Here is a 24,047-nt window from a genome sequence, read left to right on the forward strand (position 1 = left end):
CTTCATCAAGGTCTCTCTGCACATGACCACGTGTTCCACAGGTGAGTTTGGCACCCAGCTGATGCCAAACCAGGCCCAAGGGGCTACCCTGGCTGCATTTGCTCCCATCATCAGCATTTGCTCTGCCCTGGGAAATTTGTCCACCGCTGAGTAAGTCCTGGTGACTCCCCTGGAAATTTGCAGGGAGCTTATTGGTGCAAACCTTACCACAGGAGCAGAGACTTAGTGGAGTAACACATCAAAAATGGGCAGTGTTGGCAGTAAATCTCACCCCAGCCCAAGGGGGGTGTAACACCTGCATGGGGTGTTACATTGGGCAGCCCATGGCAAGGGGCAGTGGTGGCAAATTTGTCCTCTTAAATCCCAGCTGTTTGGCTAAAAAGCAGCTTGTGGGGGGGTATTCCAGCAAGGAAAGAGAATGGGTCAGGCACAGGTGAATGCCTCTATCCTACACAATGAACAAGCTCACCAATGTGTTTGATGGAGCTGCCTACTAAAAAAATATAATTGTGATTGAAACACTGTGCTTGTTGCAAGATGCTAAATAAAACCATCCATTTAATAATACCAATCCATTTTAGTATAATAAAATACATCAGCTATGGGATATTTTATGAAAATGTTTAATTCAACTGTTTCTTTGGAATGTAGTAGTCATAGTTTGGAAATTTAAGTTACAGTTCAGTTCTATGTGTTTTTTTATGCTACTCAGTGTCTGAGAATACAAATGTCATTTAAAGTTAAGGCTTCGCTGTTCATTTTGAAACAACAATTTACAAGTGTCATATTGTCATAGAAAATAAAAATTTCTGTAAAAAAAATTTGCACAAAGTTTTATGATGGTACAAAACATGAAGCAATAATATACCAGTAAAATGAAATCATTTTACTACAGAAGATTTTTATAGTTTTTCAATAAAGAAAAAAATATGTTATTTTACACTTTAAAAATTATGAAACAATCTAAAACAATATAAACTGAACATTTTGTAACACTGCCTTTACAAATTAATAACTTTATAAACATATAATTTTTTTAAATATATTTATCAGTGCAAGATACTTTTTAATGTAAAGTTGCAGTATCATTTTTCCTTTATTGAAGGGCAACTTTAAATCTATTACCTTCAGAGAAATCAAATCTTCAGTGCCAGATCCTCATTATCATAGTAATGTCTGAAGACCACAAAGGAGATAAATTCTTTTTTATGTTCACTATTCTCAGTATGTTAAAAGAAGGCAAAAACCCACCAACTACCAGCTTTTCTGTTCAAATAGATCAAGACCCAGAGCTGGTCTGGAATCTATTGAAATCAGTGGGAATATTTCAAAAGGTTTTGGGCTTGGGCTCCCCAATGGGATTTTCTCTTCAAGGCGATATAAGCATGTAACTCTTAGTCAAGTTAGTGGACTAGAAGTTTTTCAGCTAAGGAGAATAGACCCTTAATTCCTGACTCACACGGTGGTGGTATGCTGAAAATAGTTTTGAAAAATTCTTTTCTTCTTTGGGTTAATTAACTAGCTGGTGCAATGCCAATATGGTCAATTTACAGTGTTAGGAACCAATGAAAATTCTACCTCTGACAAAGTGAGTCTGTCGCTTTGGACATCTCATGGACTAGATTTTAGGCAAAACTTTCAGGCCTTAGGTGCACTCCAAAAGGTCCTCCACCTTTTGGAGGACCCAAGGTTGAGAGGCTGGGGAGGTAGCTCTTCCATCAATCTAAGGTTTGATGACCTGAAGTGGGTGTTTGGGTTTTCCTGATAGTCATTGCCTTTAGGACCCCTCTGAAGTAGCAAGTGCCCATGCTTTTTTTTCTATTGGGTCTTCCTTTAAAACATTTTCAACTTCAAACCTCATTTTCACCTACTGTCTCCCTCATTTTTCTTCAGTTTCTAGGTTACTAGTGGATTTTCTACATATTTTTCTATTTTATAGCTCATAATGGTGAAAGTATACACTTCAAAACATTTGGTGTATAAACAGGGGTGGACTTCGTTGCTCCAAGTAATTCAAGGCTGAATTAGCCCTTCTTTAATCCTAATCCTGGACAGGATATTTCATTGCTCTTCTACAAAAGCAATTTTGGAAAAGACTAACTCAGAAACTCCCAATCACTTCCCTGACTCTACTCAGGAAATTCAACGGAGGAAAACATGAGCTCAGCATTCGGTAGGATGTTCCTTTCCCCGTGTTTGCACTGGTTTTCTCTGCTGGTTGGTGGACACCCAGGGGAAGGTTGAAGCTGCCCCCCAGTTATGGCTGTGCTGTGTGCAGGTCACTGCAGAAACCCAGGGTCTCCCCTTGCACCTGCAGGAGGGGAGTGACCCCTCTGCTCCCTCGCTGCTTTGTATGGACCCCTGTGGGAAACATGCTCTCGTTTCTTTTTACCCTGTTGGACCAGCTGCATCCAATAGTATTTGCCCTAAAATATATATAAAAAATTGCCACATCATTGTCAAGCACATTTTTCTGACAGCTTAGAGTACTCAGTTCACTGCACTGGTCACTGCCTGCACTTGTGGTCAAACAGAAACCTCCCGGTATGAAATGCCAATTGGATATAACATGATGGTAAGAACATACCTTACATACACTGTGGGATTTCATTCTGCCCTCAGTACCCACTTGTAAGCCCAATTAGCATTGATTAGCATGAAAACACACGATTGCTGAGAGAACAGAACTCTGAGTTCAGGTAGGGGCAAGAGGAGGAAAGTTTCTCATTTTAAAGGCAATCTTTTCTGTAAGGGAAGCATTTCCCCCAGTGTAATTAACAGGCAAGCTGTTCAGGATAAAAGACATGTTTCATGACATCAGGAAAAAAGATACTGTCACTTTATGCTGTTAAGAAGAAACCCAAAGTTCGACTTTGGAGGATAAAGTTAAGAATTTTCCCTTATTTTTTAACACAAACTCTAATAAAATCCTTTGCCATTACCAGCAAGTTAAAGCTGAAGTTTTCTTTCCTTGGCAATGGCAAATGCTTATGCAACCTACTCAGAGAGACAAAGAGAAAGAGAAAGAGAAGAGAAAGGGAGAGAGATTTTACATTTGAAAATACATTCTATATGAAAGAACAATAAAAGAGGATATTGCAGCTTTATACAAAAGAGTCAAGAGACATGAAGTTGAAATACAGAAAGCAGAATAATCAAGCCAGGTTGTCAAATCTGATTAGCCCTTGCCTTGGCTGAGGCTGTTTTCTTACACTAAAATATACTTTTCCTTTAGTCAGTGAGCCATCAGAATATGATTAAAGACAAGGGCGTAACTGCAGAGAAGCTGTAGTTAATGTTAACACAATGAGAAGCAGTACAAACAAAAAGGCACTTGAGAGGACATACACTAGCCAGTGCCAAGGACTCTTTTGTTTAGTTTTTAGGCAGTACACTTGGTTACCAGTTGTGTCTGATGATGGCACATACTCTTTTATGGAGTTCACAAGCACAAAATTTAGTACAACACTGAAAAACATCAATAAAATTTGACTGTATTGCTTCGTAAACAGAGCTGACACGCTATATCGGTACTGATGCAGCAGTACTTTCAAAAACATCCTAACCCTTCTTTGCCTATGCACAACACGAGCAATTATACACAAATACAGGTGCAGAAGTCCACTAAATTGCTGTTACTCCAATATTTTCTGGGCACTGAGCTACAGACAGCATGTCCATCCAAAGGACCCCACTGAATACATTTTGTGACAGCATCTTGGATTTTGCACAGTAAAAACAAAATTATCCATTAACAGAAAACAAAAGAGAGGGAGAGAAAGAAAGACAAAATGAACTAGAAGTCAATCATACTTGGTCTCAACACCAGCATTTGATTATTTCAAATAAAACCAACAGAAAAAGCAGACTGTACATGATTCAGGTTGTTAACACAGATTGTTGTCCATGTTCATCGGTTACACACTCATTGAAGCTCCTGAGAAAAGCTTGGCTCAGTGTCATCAATGCACTTTTCAGCCTGTACAGTAAAAGATCAACAGTTCCCCAGCACGACCGAGCTATGTCCTTCCATCCCGATTCTCTGACTTCTCCAGTTGCTTTACGCCTTCATGCTTCTGAGTATGAATTCTGTGTGTTTAGTTTATCTTTTTTCAGTTTTACACCATCAACCAGTTCAAAGTTATAATTCTCCAGTGCAGACAAGTTCCTCTCCGACATCCCGTTGTGCCAACAGGCACAGTAGAGAACAACTCCACAGATGGCTCCTAAAAGCACCCCGAGTGCACTCATGGCTATGATGGTAATGAGGATTGGATCTAGGGTCTTCAGGACATTGCCTGGCTTCCTGGAGATGTCATCATAGTCGTCACCTCTACGGTATGGAGGTGTAAACCCTGAAATTGAATAAAGAATTGCAACATTTTCAGAACTGATCCTAGTTAGAACTTTGTTTGATGAATTGGAAATTTTGAGGAGACCATCAAATTTTTAACATAAGATTTTAAATAATTTAAAACTTAGCTTCTTCAAGGTGGTCATTAATAGCTGAAACTGTGATGTGGCCCGAACCGCTGTGGATTTTTTTCCAGACTCTTCTCCAATCTTTAAATCTGCTGCCTGTTAGTAGAGCTCTGGTTCTGCCTTGGATTAAGTGGGAGCTTTGGGAGTGGATAATGAGGCCTTTAGATTATATTTTGCCATGTTGCAGTATATAGCTCAAAAATGTTAATCAAATCCTACTCAGCTCAGTGTGAGAGGTTAGAGCCTTAGACATTGGTTGGGAATATCCAGCCATTTTATTTCTACTTCAATGACTTTAGGATTGGATCTTGAACTGCAAATAGTGACAGAACTGAAACCCAAGAGCACTCTGCCCTCTTGTGTAAAATACTCACTGGGTATCATAATGTTTTCCCTCAACTTTTTTAGTTTATGAAAATGATCCAAAAGCAGCAAACCCTGTAATTATAGCTGGAAAAGCCAAAAAGTCTTTTTGGACAAACTCACTCTCTTTCACTGAAATCAATTATAGCAATCCTGTTGACTGTAACAGAAAAAAATTGAGCTCATTGCCTGAAAAATGCAAGTATATTTTATTATTGGAACAATATGACGATTATGATCCATTTAATGATCCATTTACTGTTATCATCATTGGAAATGATAATGCTTTGCTAGACTGGTCATAAAATGGCATTTTCAGCCAGGTCTGTAAAACATTTAACCTGAAGAGTTTTCAGCCTAATTGCTGAGGCACATTGCAAGGCATAAATTGTAAGATACAATGATAGCGCTTTCTTCAGCAGTGGACAAGCCTTCTAGATAACAAAATATTGAGGGGCTATAATGCGCTTGCATATATATGAATATAGTGTAACAAATTAGATACATGAAATTTGAAATGTTTGAGATAGGTACAAATAATAAAAAGTACATAAGTCCATGTGACATGGAAGAATAAAACTATTACAATCTTCAAATAAATCTAAGTCTTCTTATCATCTCATCCAGTAAATCAAAACACCTTAACACAATATGCAGTTAGAGGACAAATCTATAAATAAATAAATAGAATGCAAAAATTCACATTAAAATACACATTAAAATTCATTCCCTTTTAAAAAATTACACAATTTTTACCTGTTTGATTACTTTCTGGGTCTTCTTCTTCATCTATTTCATTCTCCACATCAGTTGATTCTAATGAAGCAAAAGAATTGACATTGATTATTAGGGTTACAAACACTGATTGACTATCACGCTGGCAATAATGGTATAGCAGATTTTCCTGTGTCAGAGCATCATTATGGCGGCTTGACAGAGCTGTTCATTATAATGGGCTCTGAAAATTAATGGAGAAAAAAAGAAACATTAAAAAACTCCTCTCCGCCCAGTCTTGGCACAGTTTTAGTTATCAGCAGGGGTTTTCCATACCTGGGAAAGAGAAATCAGTGTGATGAATTAGCATCTCGTTCACTGTATTTAAAATTTTGGAGCCCAATTCCATAACACTTCATCAGCATAAGCATAGTTAATCACAAGAATAGTTTCACTGACTGCAGCGAGACCACTTGTGTTTGGATTTCAGACTGAGCTTTTGGGTTTAGCTCCCTCAGGCAGAATCTTTGCTCAACATTTGGTTTGAACAACCAAAACATGGAGGTAGGAAAGAAGTTGTTTTCCTTTCTCGTGCTGGAGTCAATTCAATGCAGTCATTGTGATCTCAGCACCTCTCTTGGCACTGGGAACGCTGCAGGAGAACTAAGCAGTGCGTCCTGCCTCTCCTTCCTGCCAACTGCCACTCCGGTGGCATTTGATGAACCCCAGGGGTTGGACCACGTGGTAAAAAGAGATTGTACAGTTTCCTCATCCAGCAGGGAAATTACCACGTAGCTGAAGACTGTCATGTTACCCTCAAAAGGATGTTAGCTACAAAAGGTGAGGAACACCCTCTATTATTGCTCTTCGTTGTATTGTTAACTTGCACAGAATAAATTTATCTTAATGCTAAGAGTTCTCATTTCTATTCCCTCTTTTATATAAAAGTAATTGCTTCATCTCTGCTTTGAAGGACAGTGTTCTGTTGCTTGTGTTTATCTGGGGCTGCTGCTGCCAAATTACGTGCAGTATGCAATGTGCGTATGATCAGCAGTGACTGGAATAACTCGAGACCGGCCAGGAATAAAAGGGCTCAAAGAGCATCTCAGGAATAGCCTGGCTCAGACAGGGGAAAGGCCATGTCCTAATGTTGCTTTGTGTCCCACATGACTGGGAGCTGATGACTACACAAAATGAGCCACAGCAAACTCAGAATGACAGGACAGCAGAGGACAGAGCACGGGCCTTTTCACCTTATCTGCTTATCCTCTAAGGGCTTGATACGGTTCTTTAAAAAAATTTAAGAAGGCTTCGTAGAAAGCAATCTAAAAAGGGCAAAGAAATAAAATTGGATTTTGTGCATTGGTTAAAACAGGGTCCTGCAATAGGAAAAGCAGAGAAATTTAAAGAGGGCAGCAATATAAAATAGAGGGAGCGATGTGAGAATGTGAATATGCTGTGCCCCATGTCAGTAGGATGCCAATTCTGATCCAAACTGCTGCCATACCAAGGTGACACCAGTGGCACTTACTATGAATAAAGCCATGGGCTGAATCAGGATATTTTCAGTGGAAACATAGCTAATGATTATCCATCCCTTTTTCACAGATAAAACCAGCTATTGAAACAAAATAAACAATGTTTTGGATGAGAGTTCTCTACGTTCTTGCTTGTCACACTTACTTCGGCAATCCTCTTGTGCAATGTGATTGTCAATTTTAATATCATCCACAGCGATTCCTCCAGTTCCTTTTCCAATTTCTCCCTCAATAACCACCTAGAAAAACAAGATAGTGTTCACATTGTTTTCACGTTAGCACACAACTGCAGCAGTTGGGCTTTCTTAATTAGTTGGTAACATACATCTTCACTTGCCATGATGTCACACTTGTGCTTCAATTCTGGCCTGAAAATCTGTATTGCCTGCCTTTATGAACTTATACAGTCAAATGTAAATTATGTACTGTCATGACTTTATGAAAGACTTTTACATCAGCAAAACTGTGGCAAAGAGGCAGTTTTGTGACTGATGATGAATAATTTATAAAGCATTTATTTGGCCTCTGATAAGAAAGTGCTTGTATCACAGTAATCTGAAATACCATGAAATATTTCATTATTATTAGTCACAGCACATGTACCTCATCTGTAGGTGTAATATTGTCTATATAAATCCTTCAGTGACATCTTTTACTGCGATGTATAGAAGACGACCAGCAAGGTGTTGCTGGCCTTGGCCGTGGCAGTTCAGCCAAGCTCACCTGGTAGTGTTTCACAGACTTGTGAAGAAGAACACGTCCTTCCTTCCAGTAGTTTGCTTGGTGCCCGCTCAGGGTCCACAGCACCTGGTCATACTCATCCGGCTTTTGGTAGCGCAGTTTGATCTTCAGGGTGCCTACGTGGGCGCCGGCCATGTGGTACCAGAAGGTCATGCAGTGGGCAGAGTTCTGCGAGTAAATCACGGGGCTCAGCAGCCGCGCCACTTTGCCTTTCTGGGTTTCGTCAGCTTGTGAGTAAATGAAGTTGCCATCTCCTACTGTGACAGAAGGACTGTGTTAGGAATAGCCACCAGCTTTCATTTTCTTCATTAACATAAGAATTCCTGACCACCCCCTGATCTTTTGCTTTCTTTCCATGCTGATGGGTCAAGCATCACAAACAAGAGAGTCAGAGGGCGTTGTTTTGGGAGCTCTAGGAAAGCTGATATGCTTTAAGAAGAGGGCCTTGAAGCTGATCAGAGGGCTGGAGTACTTATCCTATGAGGACAGGCTGAGAGTAGGGGTAATTGAGCCTGGAGAAGAGAAGGTGCTGGGGAGACCTTATTGCAGCCTTTCAGACATGAAAGGGGACTTCTAACAAAGATGAGGACAAAATTTTTTAATAGGACCCATAGTGACAGCCTAAAGAGTAAGTGTTTTAAATTAAGAGAGAGTAGATTCAGACTAGATGTAAGGAAGAAATTTGGTGGGTGGTGAGTCATTGACACAGGCTGTCCAGAGAGTAAGTAGACAACCCATCTCCAGAAACATTCAAGGCAGGTTTGAAGATGTCCCTGGTCACTGCAGAGAGGTTGGACTAGATGATTTTTAAAGGTCCTGTCCAGCCCAATCAATTCTCTTATTCTTCACTGTCCTCTGGCCATCTTCTGCTGTTCACCAGGATGTTTTGTGCCAAGACTGAAGCCTAATCACACAAAACACACAAGGCATTTGCTTTTGCTAAAGGAAGGAGGCACAAGCATGTTTGGTGAAAGAGCATTATGTCAGTGTGCACCTCCTGAAAACAGCCATCCCTGGTTCAGCAGGCTAAGGAGAAATCCCTGGGGCCTACTCTATGTTAATTGTGCAGAGGTATCAAAAAAATACCTCTGTTTGAAGTAATCTGGGCTCAAGGGGCAAGATTAGAATGAGAAGAATGCTGAAGGGTGAAATGGCTTTGAACAGCCATGATCAGAGACCAGGAACTGAGATTTAAAGGATGTTCCCAAATAGAGGCTGTGTATCATCACAGATGGTGTCAGCATTACGCCCTTAATTTTTGTAACAACATATTAGGCTCTATATATTTGTGAGCCCCTTCCTGAAAGGGTAAGATTATAGCTGGTAGTTTCTCAAGGGCATAATGGATTTAAACATGTTGAAATCTGAACACCTAATACCCTTAACTTGGAAACTTACTTTCTTAATCATGCTAAGATAGAAGCATGTGGGAGTGTGATTAGTTCGGTAGCAGAAAATTGCTAAGTAAGATACTGACTATAGAAAATACTTCTGAATTACATCAGCCACACATCCATTCCAGTTAGCTTTTGAACAGTGTCTTTGCAGAGAGTTCTGGTGGGAAAACGCAAAGTTCATCCTGGTGTGTGTAAGAATAGATTGCATGTGCAATGCACTCACACAAAAGGATGGAGGCAGCATTTACTGACATCATCCTACTGAGAGTAGGAAGGATAAAAGTAACAAGAAGAAATACTATTTTTCAAGTACTGCTGTAATAAGTATACATATCACTGTTTATACCAACACTTAAAAAGTAAAAAGAGGCAAAAGACGATGTTTTGGAAGGGTGGTGTTTTACCAGCATTGGTCTTTGCCTATACATAACATCCTTGAATTTCATGTGAAAGAGTGTATAGTTGAGACTTGCTGGATTGCAGTGGTATAGTCTGCACCAGTGAAGGCAGGAAGATGAGCATTGCTACTCTGGTAAGCATAAGAAGGACAGAATAGTGAGATAGGAACCAGAAATGGAGTGGGTTAAACCCATTGGCTAGACCTAATAAATAAGAAACGAATTTATTTCCTCTAACATGAGACAAGGGTGTTTTCTTTTGTTTGGATCTTTCTGTGAGCAGTAGAGGTATCCTGCCCAATATGCACGTTGTAGAATAGGAGAAGATGATGTTAAATTGTAAAAAAAAAATTAGGCTTTTTTTTTCTGTCTTTCTGCAGTAACATCTTGTCCAACTTCTTAAGCAGGAGTGCTTATGTCTTTATGTTCTTTCCAACTTTGCTTCTGTGCAGAGTAGCACAACATGCGCAAATCTCATCAAAGAATGGTAACAGAGAAATCCAGAGAGAAGAAAAAAGGAAAATAATCACAGCATTAGGATGGCTGTCTGAGCTGGAAGACCTACCACTGGCCAGATTTCATCACAAGATATATCATTTGAAGTGACATCCAGTGTATCCTGTTGTCTTCAAGCAATTGCTGTTGAAGATTACTTCTGTGTATTTTTTCAGCTTTACACATGCATCTGAAAGACATGCCTGGGAGCTGCTCACTGTGGTTCTCCCAGTCCATAGGGTGGCTTTGTTGTACAGCTGAGGGTTTGTTTGGGACATCAGTGCCATTCAGGCTGCTCATGTTCTGTGTTCACACCCACCCCACTCACTCTGTGCCTGCTGGCAGGCAAATTGCAAACCTGGCAGGTGAAGGTGCCCTTGGAGTTCAAGGAAAATTTTGGAAAATATTGAAAGTGCAGTAGAAGAAAAAGGGGCTGCCTGTAAGATTTACTAAAGCTACAGATCATGGAACAAATAAGTTTTCTGTACTAGCAGGACCCAGTGGAAACAACAAATTCTCATTTGAAGAATATAATTTCTTCATCTCCTGATTGAAGATAGGTTTTCTCTCTATAATCCTTGATGGGAAAGTGCAGATAGCTCTCATTTTCAGAATATTATTGTAGTGCCAGGTCAGGAACTCTGTCTTCATTGTCTTAATTAGAGCTTTACTTATGCATGCCTTTTAGATTTTGTCAGTCTCTGGCTAACATAGCTTTTAACCTCCTTTCAATGTCAGATCCTACTGAGCCATTTCACTTTACTCTACATCAATTTTTCCACCATTACAGCCTTCACTTCAGCTAACTGCATTTAGTTAATTTGATGCCATTTATTTGTACAATGCCATTTACAGTCAAAGTATTACAAGTTTTTTTTCCCCTGAAACTACTGTACTTGTCTTAAGATTCAATTGAAAGTGTCTCAGAATTTAAAAAGTCCAATTTTGTCTAATTTCCTTGTCATTCTCATTAAGCAAAGGGTAGCAGAAGTGGGAAGGGGGATTCATCTCAACCCATTTGATTAATCTGCACGTATGCAAGCAAGAACACTAAAGTGAGAGGCTGTGCAGGTCACACAGTGCCCTCCCTTCTCCACTACCCTGCAGCAAATTTATTGCCTAATTATGCTGAGCTATGAGTTAGTTACTACAAAACAAACCAATCAATTCCCCAGGGTGATATTTCTTGATAAACTGTTTGTGAGCAGAGGATGGCTATAATCTCCAACTCCTGCTGGAAAGGAGAGGGGCATGATAATGCACCCATCTGGGAAGTTTCACTTACACACAATACTTTTCTGTGGTGGGTAGTCCCTGTAACTACAAACAGGAATAATTTGAGGTCATTAACTAATTGACTGTATTAGTTGGTCAGTGATATTTGCAAAACATTTGGCCATTCAGATATTTTTCTACCCCAGGTGATGATTACCCAAAGGCAAGTCAGGGGAAGGGAATATCTTCAGTTCCTGACAAGAAACAATCTTTATTCCTCAACAGAAAGGACAATTACAGTCAGTTGTGATTACCTATAATGGATTTGGCTTACTAGAGAACCATCTTTATGACTGTATATATTTTAGGTATAATTCACTCTCCTGTGATTTTGGAAGATGCTGGTATTAAACAGAACACTCTTATCCTGTGTAAAACAGCTACATCATGAACTCATGATTACCTGTGTGGTCTTGAATCGGCCCAGTTTTGCTGGTCAGGATTGCCCACCTTAAATCCACCTGGTTATCATGCTCCCAGTCACACAAAGTCTTTTGGGATCCCCAGCCAAAGGCACAGTTGTATAATGGCTGCTCTGCAAGGGAAGATGGAAAAGGGGGGATGAAATGCGACTGTTAATTGCATAATTCAGATTTTGTACTTCAAAACAAATGCATACATTTGACCATGAACAGAACCATTCCTTCCTGAAACTCTGAGAAGCCATAGCAAGAACTGCCCTCCTGGGAAACAGATGAAAAATCATTATTTTTTGTAAAAGATGTGGTTGCTTCTTGTCTCTTCATGACTTACATGATGGGATTTTTTTTTTTCCTGTGGTTAGATTAATTCTTCTGATTTGCCCCCATTATCTGATAACCACATTGCAGCATATAAGACTCATAAAGAAAGGTCTGGCTTACTTATCAGATGTATTTTCTGGTTGTCAATATCTCTTTGCATCGTAATGGTGCCACAATTTGCGACTCAAAACGAGATTTGGACAAAAGTAAGAACAACCAGAAACATTAATGGAATGTCCTTGGCAGGAAAGGATATCTAGTGAAGTCTACAGCACTTGGCTTCAATATGGAACTTTTTTCGGCATCTTCCAGACAGTTAAGTAGGCCCACAAGATGGCAGCATTGAAATGGACAAATTGAGAGGGAAAAGGGACAAATGTGGCTGATTGCCAAATGAACTCAAAATAAGCTTCAAAACAAGCTCTGCATAAAATAAGGGAAGTCTGGTATTATGGTCAGGATGAGATCATATCTTGTTTTCAGCTTCTTTTCAATTCTGCCTAAAGGTTTAATACATAGTAGCTTATTTTCTTCAATAGAACTTGGAATTTCAGTGGAAAGATTATAGCAAGATAGCATATAAATCCTTTGCATTTCTTACTTTCAGAAGCAGTTTGAAATCTTTTGAGCACTTGGTTCCTACCCCATTGGCACAAACTTTATCTCACCTTGGGCAGTGACAACTCCCAGTACAGCAATACCCTCCAATAGCAATGTGACCAAATCTTGGAGTATTTTCTCAGGCATGACTCACTCCTTATTAAAGGAATAACTTAGATTTACTTTAATGAGATGCTTTGTGCAAGTATGAACTAAGAACAAAGGACTCTATGCTTCCATCAATATCGGCTGTGGGGGAAGAATTGTGTTTCTTGCCCATTATTAATAAAAAAAAGCTAGGAAAGATAATGCAACCCTTAGAATGTGCTTGCTTATTGTGGGAAAATAATGAGAAATATGGGAAGTGTGTTGAGACCTGCAGTTGGCCAGACCTTTGAGGTGGAGCTCTTCCAGTCTAAAGAGGCAAAGACCTCCTCCAAATTCTGAGCTGCCAGGGAAGACTGGTAAGGCTTTTGAACTCACAACCCAGATTTTAATGGAAAGTAAACTAGAATGATAATTTTAACAACACAAAACCCCAGGTGAGTAGGTTGAGACAGAGTGGATATAAAAAGGGTTCATCTATCATTCTCTCCTTGCCTGCTGTGTCCTTGTTCTGCAGGCCCTTGCTCTCAGACACAGTTTTTTCTCAACTCACTGGATTCCTGCATCGTGGCCACGGTGCCCTCTCCCCTCTGGCCCCCAGAAAATTTCACTGTGTCAGCAGAGACATCTGAGCCTACGGCCGCTCCTGCCCCTCTGCTCCGCCTGTCAGTGCCTCGGCTGTGCTGTGGTGTCTCTCTGCACTGAGCCCTCATTCTTCACTCCTTTCTTTCATCCTCCCCATCCCGTCTGCCTCCCCCCCTCTCTCCTGCTGGCCTCCAGAGGAGTCTGCTCCACATTGTCACGAATGCAGCATCCTAGTTGGGAACAAACGAATTCAACAGATAATATTTGGCACAGGAATTCAATGTGGAGGAAAGATGTTTCCTGCAGCACCCTAACCCTTTCTAGGAAAAAAGCAGGTTGTGGTGAATAATCTCTCTTTGGGCTCAAAATGTTGAAGAAGCAGAACTCAGTCTATGCACACATAAGTGCAGAAAGGCAATCCATTATGTCTCTTTCTTCAGTATATGAGGTATTTTTTTCTAGACAATGGGGCCATGATCAAAGACATCTTGCCCAAAAGGGGACATCTGAAAATCAAGGGGGTTTTTAAAAGAAACAGAGTGACATTGCAATGAATTAAAGAGTTTTAAGATTGTGAAAAATAGCTTTTCATTGATAAGGAGGCCTAGGGAGAGCTATATTGCATGGCTTTGACATCAGAGCCATGAGACAGAACTTTAGAAAAGGTTTTAGAAAACGTAGAACAAAATTAATCTTATTAATCCCGAAGAAGGATTATATCATGCAAAGTAGTGATAGCCTGTGTGGTATTCAAACCACAAGAAAGGAGAGCAGTGGTAGATAGATCACATCCATCTGAAGATACCCCACAGCATAAATGAGCATGTAGCACAAAGACATTGACAGGACTGGTATTGTTCAACTCTGAATAAAAATAAATAGCAGAATACATAGGAGAAGTATGTAAATGAGTGATGAATCCAGAGACTCAGAACAGAACAATATTCTGCTTTCTTCATTTCACAGCCTAGTAATGTGAGATATCCACTGAAGCCCAGTGTGGATCAAAGGAGAAAATTTCTCATATGATGTGAGTGGTACTTGCTTCCTTGAATGCTGCGAAGATTGAACAATTCAAAGAGAACTGGACACTGACATGGATAAGGAAAACATCCAGAATTTAGTTGTTAATTCTAAAGTGCAGGAAGTGACAAAAGCCTTTTACTTCATGCTCTGATGGCAGTTCTGAACACTGGGATCAGATGGAGAGTTTCAAAACAGAGCTAAATTTCACAGCTCCATCTAATAAATACTTTCTTACACTTTCATTTGAAATATATAGTCCAGGAAATTGGCAAAGAGCCTAAGTCTGATATGCTTTGGCCATGCCTGTGTTCCTTGGCTTCAGACTCAGAGACAGCATGGTATAGCATAAAAATGAACTTGTTTTCCATGCAAAAGTAGAATCCACTGAAACTGAGGAGAATTTGAGCAGTAACCTGCACGCAGTTAGCAGTTTCTTGCTAGGTTCCTATTGTTTTCTCAATAGTTACTGTGTTACTATATTCCTTGGACAATCACAGCAATGGGATTGAAGGTCAAAGGCAAAGCATTTCAGAGTGCTCCTATTTTATGAGCTTCTTAAACATGCCATCTCTTATTGCCTATTCTTATGTCTCTTCCAGTGCTTCTCCCAGGGACCCATAAAAAAGGAAAAATAGGCCTGCTAGCCAATTAATAATGGACACTTGTAGCATCAGGATAGGTTCATTATGGTTCAGTATGGACAATGGATCTGCCCCAGAAAAGACAGACTAGTTTAGCCCTTCTATTAAAGGTCCCAGGGGGCTGATACAGTAGCTCACAGCAAGCTACAGGCATGTGTCCTCTTCTTTGTCCTTGAACTATAGCTTGGCAGCCCTGGTAGAAGGAAGGAAACAAGGGACGAGTAGCAATTGTTGGGCTCCCTCTGCAGTGCTGGCCCATTCCCGTGCTAGGAGAATTCTCCTGCCAATAGGTGATTCATCTCTGGGTTTGTGTGTATTGAGAGGACAAAGAAAACCAGTTATTATGTAATCAAATAGCAGCAGCTCAGATGAAAATCTGAGAGGGAGGTGTGACGAAATCCCATATGCCTTTTTCAAAATGTAGGGTACGTGATACTGAATTTAAACAGATTTATTCTCTCAAAGAATAACCAACAGCTGTAGTTTTTGACCACATCTTGCTCACAGCTGGGACCATTACTGCACATGAAGAAAGTAATTTGAAAATCTAGTTGAGTGAGTTTCTTGCGAGTCCATTAATCTTTCGTGGCCCACAGACTTTGACATATTTTTATAACTCCTCCAACAAGAGGCAAGAAGAAGCATGATGGCATTAAAGATGATATGAAAGTGCTCTCTAAGATGCTCTTGCCAAAGGGTAGATCAACATTAAATAGGAAATTACAGACAGAATTTGGGCCACTACAAAGTAGTATATTTGGTCTGATTTGTGTTTGCATTTCGCCTTTTTATACCATTTATGCTGGCAGCACAGAATTACCTGAAATGATAGTAAATGATAATTTAACAGCCTTAATATCCCTTTACTGATACAAAGTTGCTCCAGCATAAATGAGAATCAGACTTATTCTGCCTTTGAATAATGTCTTAGCAGAGATTTTAACTTCAGGATTTTTTAGTTATATTTTTCTGAAATAGCTATTACATGTGTGAAAAACAAGGTACTTCTCAGAACAGACTGCTTTACAAAGAACTCAGATTACACACTGAGAGCACGTAATGTAAATGAACAGCTTGCTCTGTATGTAAATAGCTAAGAGACAAGCATTTCAAATAGTCCTTTAGAATTGAAATAGATGTGCTCAAAAAGACTAGATGTTAGAAAGTCTTAGGGCTGAGGACTGAGGTATTTACCTTGATAGACAGATTTGTAAAAGGCATATTTTTAAGTTTGAGGAGGAAAGTAGATCCTCTCTTAAAAAAAAAGAAAAACCCCAAACCTTTAAACATTTTTAGCAGTTTGAAATCATGATTGCTTTTTATTTTCTTTCAATTCAGTCCCCTTGAAATGAACTGTAAAAGACTCCGTGATGGAAGAGCTTGTTTATACACAGAGGCTCTCCAGATATTTGCTCTTAACTGCTTCCATAGTGTATGAAAGCTGGTTGGAATAGGATAATCTCAGGCTTTGACACACACAAGCACGTTAGTCTGGGATAACAAGATTAAGGATATTTGCAGGCTGGAATGCAGGCAGTAGGACAGCAGTACGTGGTGCTGGCACCTATTGCAGAGTACCTGTGCCATGGTAGGTGCTGCTGCTGAGAGTGCTGGTCAATCTCTGTCCCCAGTCACTGTGACACAAGCTGCTGTGGCACCACTGGCACCATGTAGCTCATGCAGGATCACCCGCTGGAGCCTGAAAACTACAACTGATCTGGTATAGCTCCTCCGCTTGGAGCTCATCATTTACCTCATGGCACATTAACATCTTAAGGTAAACCAGGCCTTGAAGGGAATTAAGGCCAAAGCTGAAGGCTCAGTCCTTGATGTGTTAAATTCCTACCTTGTTCAGCTTCAGAAGAGCTGAAAGAGTGCACTTATCCTCAGGCAGCAGAGGGCCAGGGGCCCCAAGCAGCCCTGGAACTTCAAGGGCAGTTTAAACTGCATTATTTGTGGCTGACGGAGCAGACTCGGCCGCACAGCCCCTGCTCTGTGTGCCTCACTGGGGCACTCGGGTCCAGCCACGTCCTCTCAGCAGAAGAAAATGTTTATACCACTTCCATGCCAGGAGGGGTTTCCCCATGCTGAGGGAAATTTCTGTCTGCCCCTTTTTGGGAGTTTTTGGCTGGTTTTCAGTGAGGGATTATGAGGCAGCTGGAAACCTTTAAGTCTTAAACTGGAAATTCTGGAAACCTTATTCTTATTTATTAGCGTCTGGCTGATCTCTATCTATGATCTTTGTAATGTGCTGCCATGTGGGAGCCTGGAGTTTGGGATGTGAACTCGTCCCTTATTCCCCGGAAGGAAATGGTTCCTAGCAGCACAATGCAGGGAAGTAACATTGGCATGCTCTGAACAGAGCCCCAGAAACTCTTTTAATAGAGAAAAAACTTGGCACATCACGGAGTAAGCAAAGGTGGTGCAGGAGGGAAGTAAGGAGAGAAAATGAGGATATCTTAATCTCTGGTAGCAACAGTCAATCTGTTACTGGAGAGTCCCGCCCAAGCCAAGGGGATTAAACACAACCAGCAAAGCAGCTGGCACTGCTCAGGAGGGAGTGAAACTGCACCTCACAGAGGCACTTCCTAAATTTGCAATTTATTTAAATGCAAGAAGATAGTTTCAAAAACTGGAACAAATCCCTAATCTCATCAAAACAGAAACCTAACAGATAATTTTCAGACATAAAGATTAAAACGCTTTGCTCTAATTCTACCGGACAGAATATTTTCTTCCTCTGCATCCCCAACCCCTTTGCAGAACGGTGAGATCAGCAGCAGCCTTCCAGCCCTTCAGCCGCGCTGACTGAAGAGGTGAGGGTGGGGAGGTGTCCCGAGAGGGGGGACTGGCTCGCTGCTGTGTTTCTCATTGCACTGGTGTTCCATGATCCGCCTCTGCTCATAAAGCAGGGCAGAGGTAAAAATAGTGTATGCTGACTTAGCCAATTGGGTGACCCTGGAGACAAATTTTGAGGAGAGTAAAAGCATTGGCCTCTGCAGTATCTGAATGCAGAGGCCGAGAGTGGGAACAACGTCTGAGCTAAGTCAGCTCTATCTCTTAATCAGATCAACACCATCAGTGTCCTTTAGGAATTTTTTTTTGCATTATTAGTCCCTTTCTTTCACTTGAAGCAAGAGTGGATTGTGTCACATAGTCGAGGAAACAATGATAAACACTTACCCACCCTGTTAATAAATCACTTGCAAGACTGTGCCTGACTCTGCTTTAATGGAGGAAAAGGGAGTAACTGAAAACTGACCTCTTCACTGCTCCACAATTATTGATGCAAAGGATTTTTAACCAGTGCCTCTAGTTCTTGGAGTTTGGGTTTTCTGCCCAAATCTGTCCTCTCCCCCACTCCCAGTAAATTGTACAGGATATTAAAAACTGGTATGAAAGCTGAGGAAGCAGCAAACTGAGGAATTTAAAAGCTGCTAGCTATTGTATTAAGTTACAAGGACCTGCTGCCAGTGACAACTTGGTTTTCCCTTTTCAACTTCATGGTAGCAGTTTATGTAGCCCCATTTCAAGAAAACTTGCTAGAAAACAATATTGTAAAATTGCCAGCTCCCTGGTGGAGAAAACTGGCAAACTTTACTTGTCTTAGTTTTGTAAAACCATGGATATAAATAGTGAGTGGGCCTGTGTGACTGTTTTTGTTTTCCTGGAGTTTACAAACACACTTTGTGTCACTGACATGCCACATTTAAACAGTGCACTGTGTGATTAAGTTAGTTTAATTTTGTCAGCACTTGGCATTTGCTGATGCAGAAGGAAATCTTGTTCTCTGCTGCATCTACATGTGGATGAAAGGAATAAAATATTTACTGTACAGAGCTAAGAGACCAGATGCTCCTTTACTTCAGAGACTTTAAGGAATGGTAAGTCAGGAAGTGCTGCAATTCATTATTTTGTCTCTGGCATGAAATTTGGGTATGGAATTTATTGCGGTTTTAATAAGAATTTTTTTTTTACCTGGTTGTAATGTATTGTCAATTACTGTTGGCTTTTCTGTGTTCAGCACTGTGGTCCCACCTGGAAAAGAAATTATGCGTATCATGATACATGTGACACAACAAAGGACACAGCAGTCATTAGGAATAACCTATATATAAACCAGAAATATTACTGTCTTTATTAGACATGTAGGTAACTGAGTATGCAATCTTAAGCATGAAAATACAACATTAAAAGTCTGTTTTCCTTTATCAAAAAAGAACAAAAGAACTCTTCATTAAATAAAGCTGTATATCTTTGGAGTCCTTGCAAACACCAACTAAATCAACTTCAACATGTCCCTGTGACTGTCCTTGATTTTATAGACACTGATTTGCTCCAAATCACATAGGAAGTGAGCAACTGATCTTTATGGCACCTCCTAAGAGTAACTATTTTGTTCATTTACCCATGACCTGTTGTTTCTCGTATCAGGGATGTGAGGTAAAACTAGGGCTTCCCTGTATGTTATTTCACAGCTGTGTTGTGAGACTGGCTCACAGGAGAGCTGCATGGGAATTGCCAGACTTTAGGATATAGTCTAAGGTAGGTTTCACTTCTGTCTCAAAGTGAAGGAAGAATTAAGGACTTCCCCTTTGTCCTTTTCTTCATGCAGATAAACAAGGGGTGAGTGGGGTCATGGCACTCTCCTAGGCTTACTAATTGATATTTTTAAAATACTTGACTTTTTAAAGTAAGCCTAATATTCATAAGGAAACAAAAAGGAAATTAGTACAATTATAAATGCACGGTGGGGTGCTGATTACCAGTCAACGGCTCCTCTTTTCTTTTCTCCAGCAAGCAAGTGCTTAAAGCATTATAGAAAGGATGACTATGATGACTTCCAATGAGAATGAATGCCCAAGCTGTACCAGCTTTATGTTTGTGAGAATGATCTGATGGGAAATGCTATAAACCACGCAAATAGAGTAGCTCTGTATGGGGTCCAAATAGAGCAGGAAGGAATTTGGCCTACAGCAAAATTACAGTTAATTGCAAGGGAGGCTTCACTGTGGCACTCACATATGTGCAAGTGCTGGTAGGGAAGCGACTCCACAGTCGCATGCCGTGCGTGCACTGGGAACGGGTGAGAGAGGGTAAGGCACTCATGAAATCCCCTCTGCACTGCCCTCCTATCCTTAATGGGCCACAATACTTACACGCTTGCCTTCTATGCATTTTGGAGGAAGAAAAGAATGTTTACAATTAATTTATTGGCAAAATCAGTTCTGTGCATTTTACTGTTGTAAGTAACACCATCTGTTCAATGCATCATTTCTCCAATGTCCAGAACAACTGGGCATGCACTGCCTAGGGTTTCTGGGTGTTGTAATAATAAATTAGACTCAAGTGTCTGCACTTTTGTAGGAGGGCAATGCAGTAATTTTCAATATTAATACTGAAAAACATTCAGTTCCCTAGAAGAGATGGTGCTCAGGAAGGCTGGTGGATGTTCCCTTGTCTTGGAGATTATAAATTGCCCCCTAAGCACAACCTGCAGAAACTGCCAGAAGGTTTTTCTTCTGCTCAATAAACGTTCCCTAAGGGACATGTGGGATGAAGACCTGAGCTCCTTGAAGTGCGGAGGCTATGAACATGGAAGGTGCTTGCATAGATCTGTCTGCTTTCCCTGACAGAGCCTCCTCTATGTCCAACATGTCTCTACCTACTGGGTTTTGCAAGACAATGCAGGGCTCTGCAGGAAGCCCTAGTGTTTCCTGACCTGCCTCTTTATTTTCTGAATAATAAATAAATAAATTACATTGTTTAGCAACATTGAAAGCTTTCTGAGCTACCTTAACACAATACAGACCTTTTTATCAGACTCCCTTCATGGCTGTTTTCAAAAAGAATAAGGTTCATCTGGGACACTGATTTGAAAAGCAGCGACAGCAGCCATGCACTGTCTTTTCCACTCAAGAACTGTTTTTTTCAATTTATGATTTGCAACATGCAATTACAGGAGGCATTGGCAAAACTCAGAAAGGGTTTGATATTGAAACTCCACTTTCATTTGTATCTGCTGCCTGATGTTCTACTTGGCTCATTCCAACAAGCCAATCTCTTACCTAAGCTCACCCAATGTCCTCTTGGACAGCTATTGCCAGATTTTAATGCTATTTTATGTCATGGATATAAGAAGCAATAAACATTTATTAGACAAGCACATCAGGGAGCAGTGATGAAATAACTTGTGTCGCTGCATCTAAAAACAAGTTCAATTACTGCAGATGTATAAATCTAATCAATCAGACACAGAGATTTGTGGAACAAGTGACCTCCAAGAAGAGATCAAAAACACAGAGGCGCAGTGTCATCTGTCTTAGAAGGACTACTGATTCTATGCAGAAGTGTGAGGATCTGAAACCTAGCAAGCTTCCTCTGCTCCAGATGCAGTCTATGTTGCATCTCCCACTCCTATTTTTCTGCTGGTGATGGCAGCTTGGAGAACATCAGTCCCTCTATGGCTGTATGTAGTGCAGGCAGGGAAGCCCATGGAAATATTTCTGACAGTTTGAGTATGTGGCAGTATCAAAAAAATAAACAGAAATAAACAAAATTTGTTTTGTTTCTGTCTGGGAGAGGTTTGGGGATAAGATTTGAGTCCTATGCTAACGTTTAGGTAGGAAGCCTGTATGTAAACCAAGAAATATTTCAAATTCTTCAATCTCAGACAATAAATCTCAAGAGTATTGTCCAGCTTTTCTTCTTAGTAAGAGAAAGTTTGATTAGAAGATTTGATTAGACAGAATTACAGCTCAAAAAATTGCCCTCTCTTCCATCTAGTCACTATTATTTTCTTCAAAAATTACATAGCTGAGAAAACAATCAAAAGTATTGTCATATGTAAAAGGCAGATGCCCATGTTTTGACAGCACTGACGATACAAACTGCATACTAATGTCCATTAATACTGAGTGGTTAAATTAGCGCAAACATTAAGCTGGTGATGGATATGAGCTACAATGAAGCTGCAATGGAATGAGGATGGTTTCTGCACCTGTCAGTTGGTAGTCATCACCTGTGCCACTGTGACAGTTTGCCTGGTCATCATCACACTCATCCACGGGCTTGCCTTCGGAAACGGTAGGGACAGCAGTCGGAGCTGAAACAAAATCCAGTTGTTCAGTTAAAACACATCCTGGAGAACCAGCATGCAGTTGGAAATAACATTCTGACGAGCACCATGTGCTGTGTCTGAGGATTGAAGCAACTCTACTTTGCAGGTTGTTTAGTACTTCTCTGGAATGGGGAGTATCTGTTCTGCCTCCTGCACTGAGCTCAAGGGCTGAGCAGAGCTGGGCAGCAAAGCCCCAGACTGTCTATTCACTTGCTGACGGGTGTTTGTTTTTCATATCAAGGAATAGTGAGAGCCTGGCAAGAGAGAATGAGAGTCCTGGAGGGTTGTGTGTGGGGTAGACCCCATAATTTTATTGCTCTCCAAAGTCACAGTAAATGGGCCTATGCAGGGAAGCAGGAGGGGTGCATGATCAAAGTGGTAATTCTCTAGCACCCAATGCGTTGCTGACGAAACCTCTCTGCAGAGCACCTGTAAGAGAGGAAATGTCTGAGAACAGTTCTGGTAACAGCAGCAGGAAGGCAGTGTGATGTGGAATCACTTTGTGCTCAGTTAGGACACATGGAAGGTGTTTCTTTTGGTGGTTTTTTCTTTTCTTTTTTTTTTTTTTTCTGTTGAAGTTATAAATAAATAAGACATCAGTGATATCAGTCATCCCTCCCGGCCACCTGCCTGCTTCTCATTGGTGATGACTTTCCGGTAGCTGCTGCCTAACCAGTAAAAGTCTGAACTTTGTTATTACAGTTAAAAGCTTCAGATTTGTGTAAGACGCCAGAAAACACATAGCCCAGTATCTGCAAAGCACACCACATCTGGAAAACTAAAACACAGAGACTTGGTGCTACGTTTAAGTTTATGTTTCATGCCGCACGTATAGTTCCCTGGCTTAAGATAAGCACTCCTGGAATGTGATCCAGGCTTTTGTCTCTTCTCACTTACTGTTATTTTCATTAGCAATCTTTTTCACTCATTATAGGCTATGCAATAATATATGTCTTTTGCAGATTCCTCTTTTCCCTTCTACTGTCCTCAACATCCACTGGCCACAGAAAATCACATATACTGACTGCTTGGCTTGAAAATGTCAGGAGGGGACAGTAGTTTTTGAAATAGCTATATTATGGGATAAAATACCCCTCTTTAGGACCCTGACCTATGCTTTACAGCTTCAATCTATCCCTAGTTAAAGAAACAGTTCTGTACCTATTATGAATGATGCAGAACATTTGTTACCCACATTACTATAAAAACCCCTCTGGGGGACCCCACTAGCTTTCTACATCCAGTTAAGTTTCTTATCTTGATCTTTGTGTCCCTGTATAGCCTCAAGCTTGCCTACATCTCTGCCATCATTTCATATATGCCCCCCTGGGACACTTCAAGCACACAAAAGTTGCTCTTGATCATTACTGCTGGAGAGCTGATTTCTACTCCTCTCTATGCCAACCTCCATGCTTCTTTTCTCATCTCAACTCCTTTTCTTGCGCAGTAAATCTCAAGTGACTTCATTCAACTCCCTCCTTAAGATGCAATTATACAACATTAAGCATTATTGTGCTTCTCCCACAGGCAAATGGAAATTGACCTCACCTGTCCATGGGTGACCTACAGGTGAGGATACACCAAAAGTATACCATAGCAGAAAGAAAAATGTGAAAAGATGTGTCCCAGTGGAAAAAGTTGTACTTGCTGTTTCAGTTTGCCTAAAAGCAAAGGCTCCTCCATCTCACTGAGCAATATATTCTTGTAAGGTGGTCCACAGACTCATCCCTGGATGTCTGGGTGGCTACAGGAGCCCTGAAACTGAAGGGTTTTGCCCACAGGTTGTGAGTTTACATAAGGCAGGTGCTGGGTTTTCTTTTTTCC

At 40.6% G+C, this 24,047-nt stretch overlaps 1 protein-coding gene across 1 annotated transcript in view; it reads right to left on the bottom strand.

Annotated features, from left to right (window-relative positions):
* Positions 1-607: 607 nt before the first annotated feature.
* Positions 608-24,047, bottom strand: part of NRP1 (neuropilin 1) — a 113,278-nt gene continuing 89,838 nt past the window's right edge. Inside the window, 8 exon segments of the mRNA XM_066200096.1 lie at positions 608-4,101; positions 4,104-4,355; positions 5,602-5,661; positions 7,243-7,336; positions 7,821-8,092; positions 11,807-11,938; positions 19,082-19,141; positions 22,104-22,208. Of these exon segments, the coding sequence (XP_066056193.1) occupies positions 4,061-4,101; positions 4,104-4,355; positions 5,602-5,661; positions 7,243-7,336; positions 7,821-8,092; positions 11,807-11,938; positions 19,082-19,141; positions 22,104-22,208 (1,016 nt within the window). The 3' untranslated portion in view covers positions 608-4,060.

The sequence above is a fragment of the Chamaea fasciata genome, unplaced genomic scaffold (assembly GCF_029207755.1).
Source record: "Chamaea fasciata isolate MVZ Bird 193981 ecotype frontalis unplaced genomic scaffold, bChaFas1.0.hap1 SCAF_1, whole genome shotgun sequence".
NCBI lineage: Eukaryota > Metazoa > Chordata > Aves > Passeriformes > Sylviidae > Chamaea > Chamaea fasciata.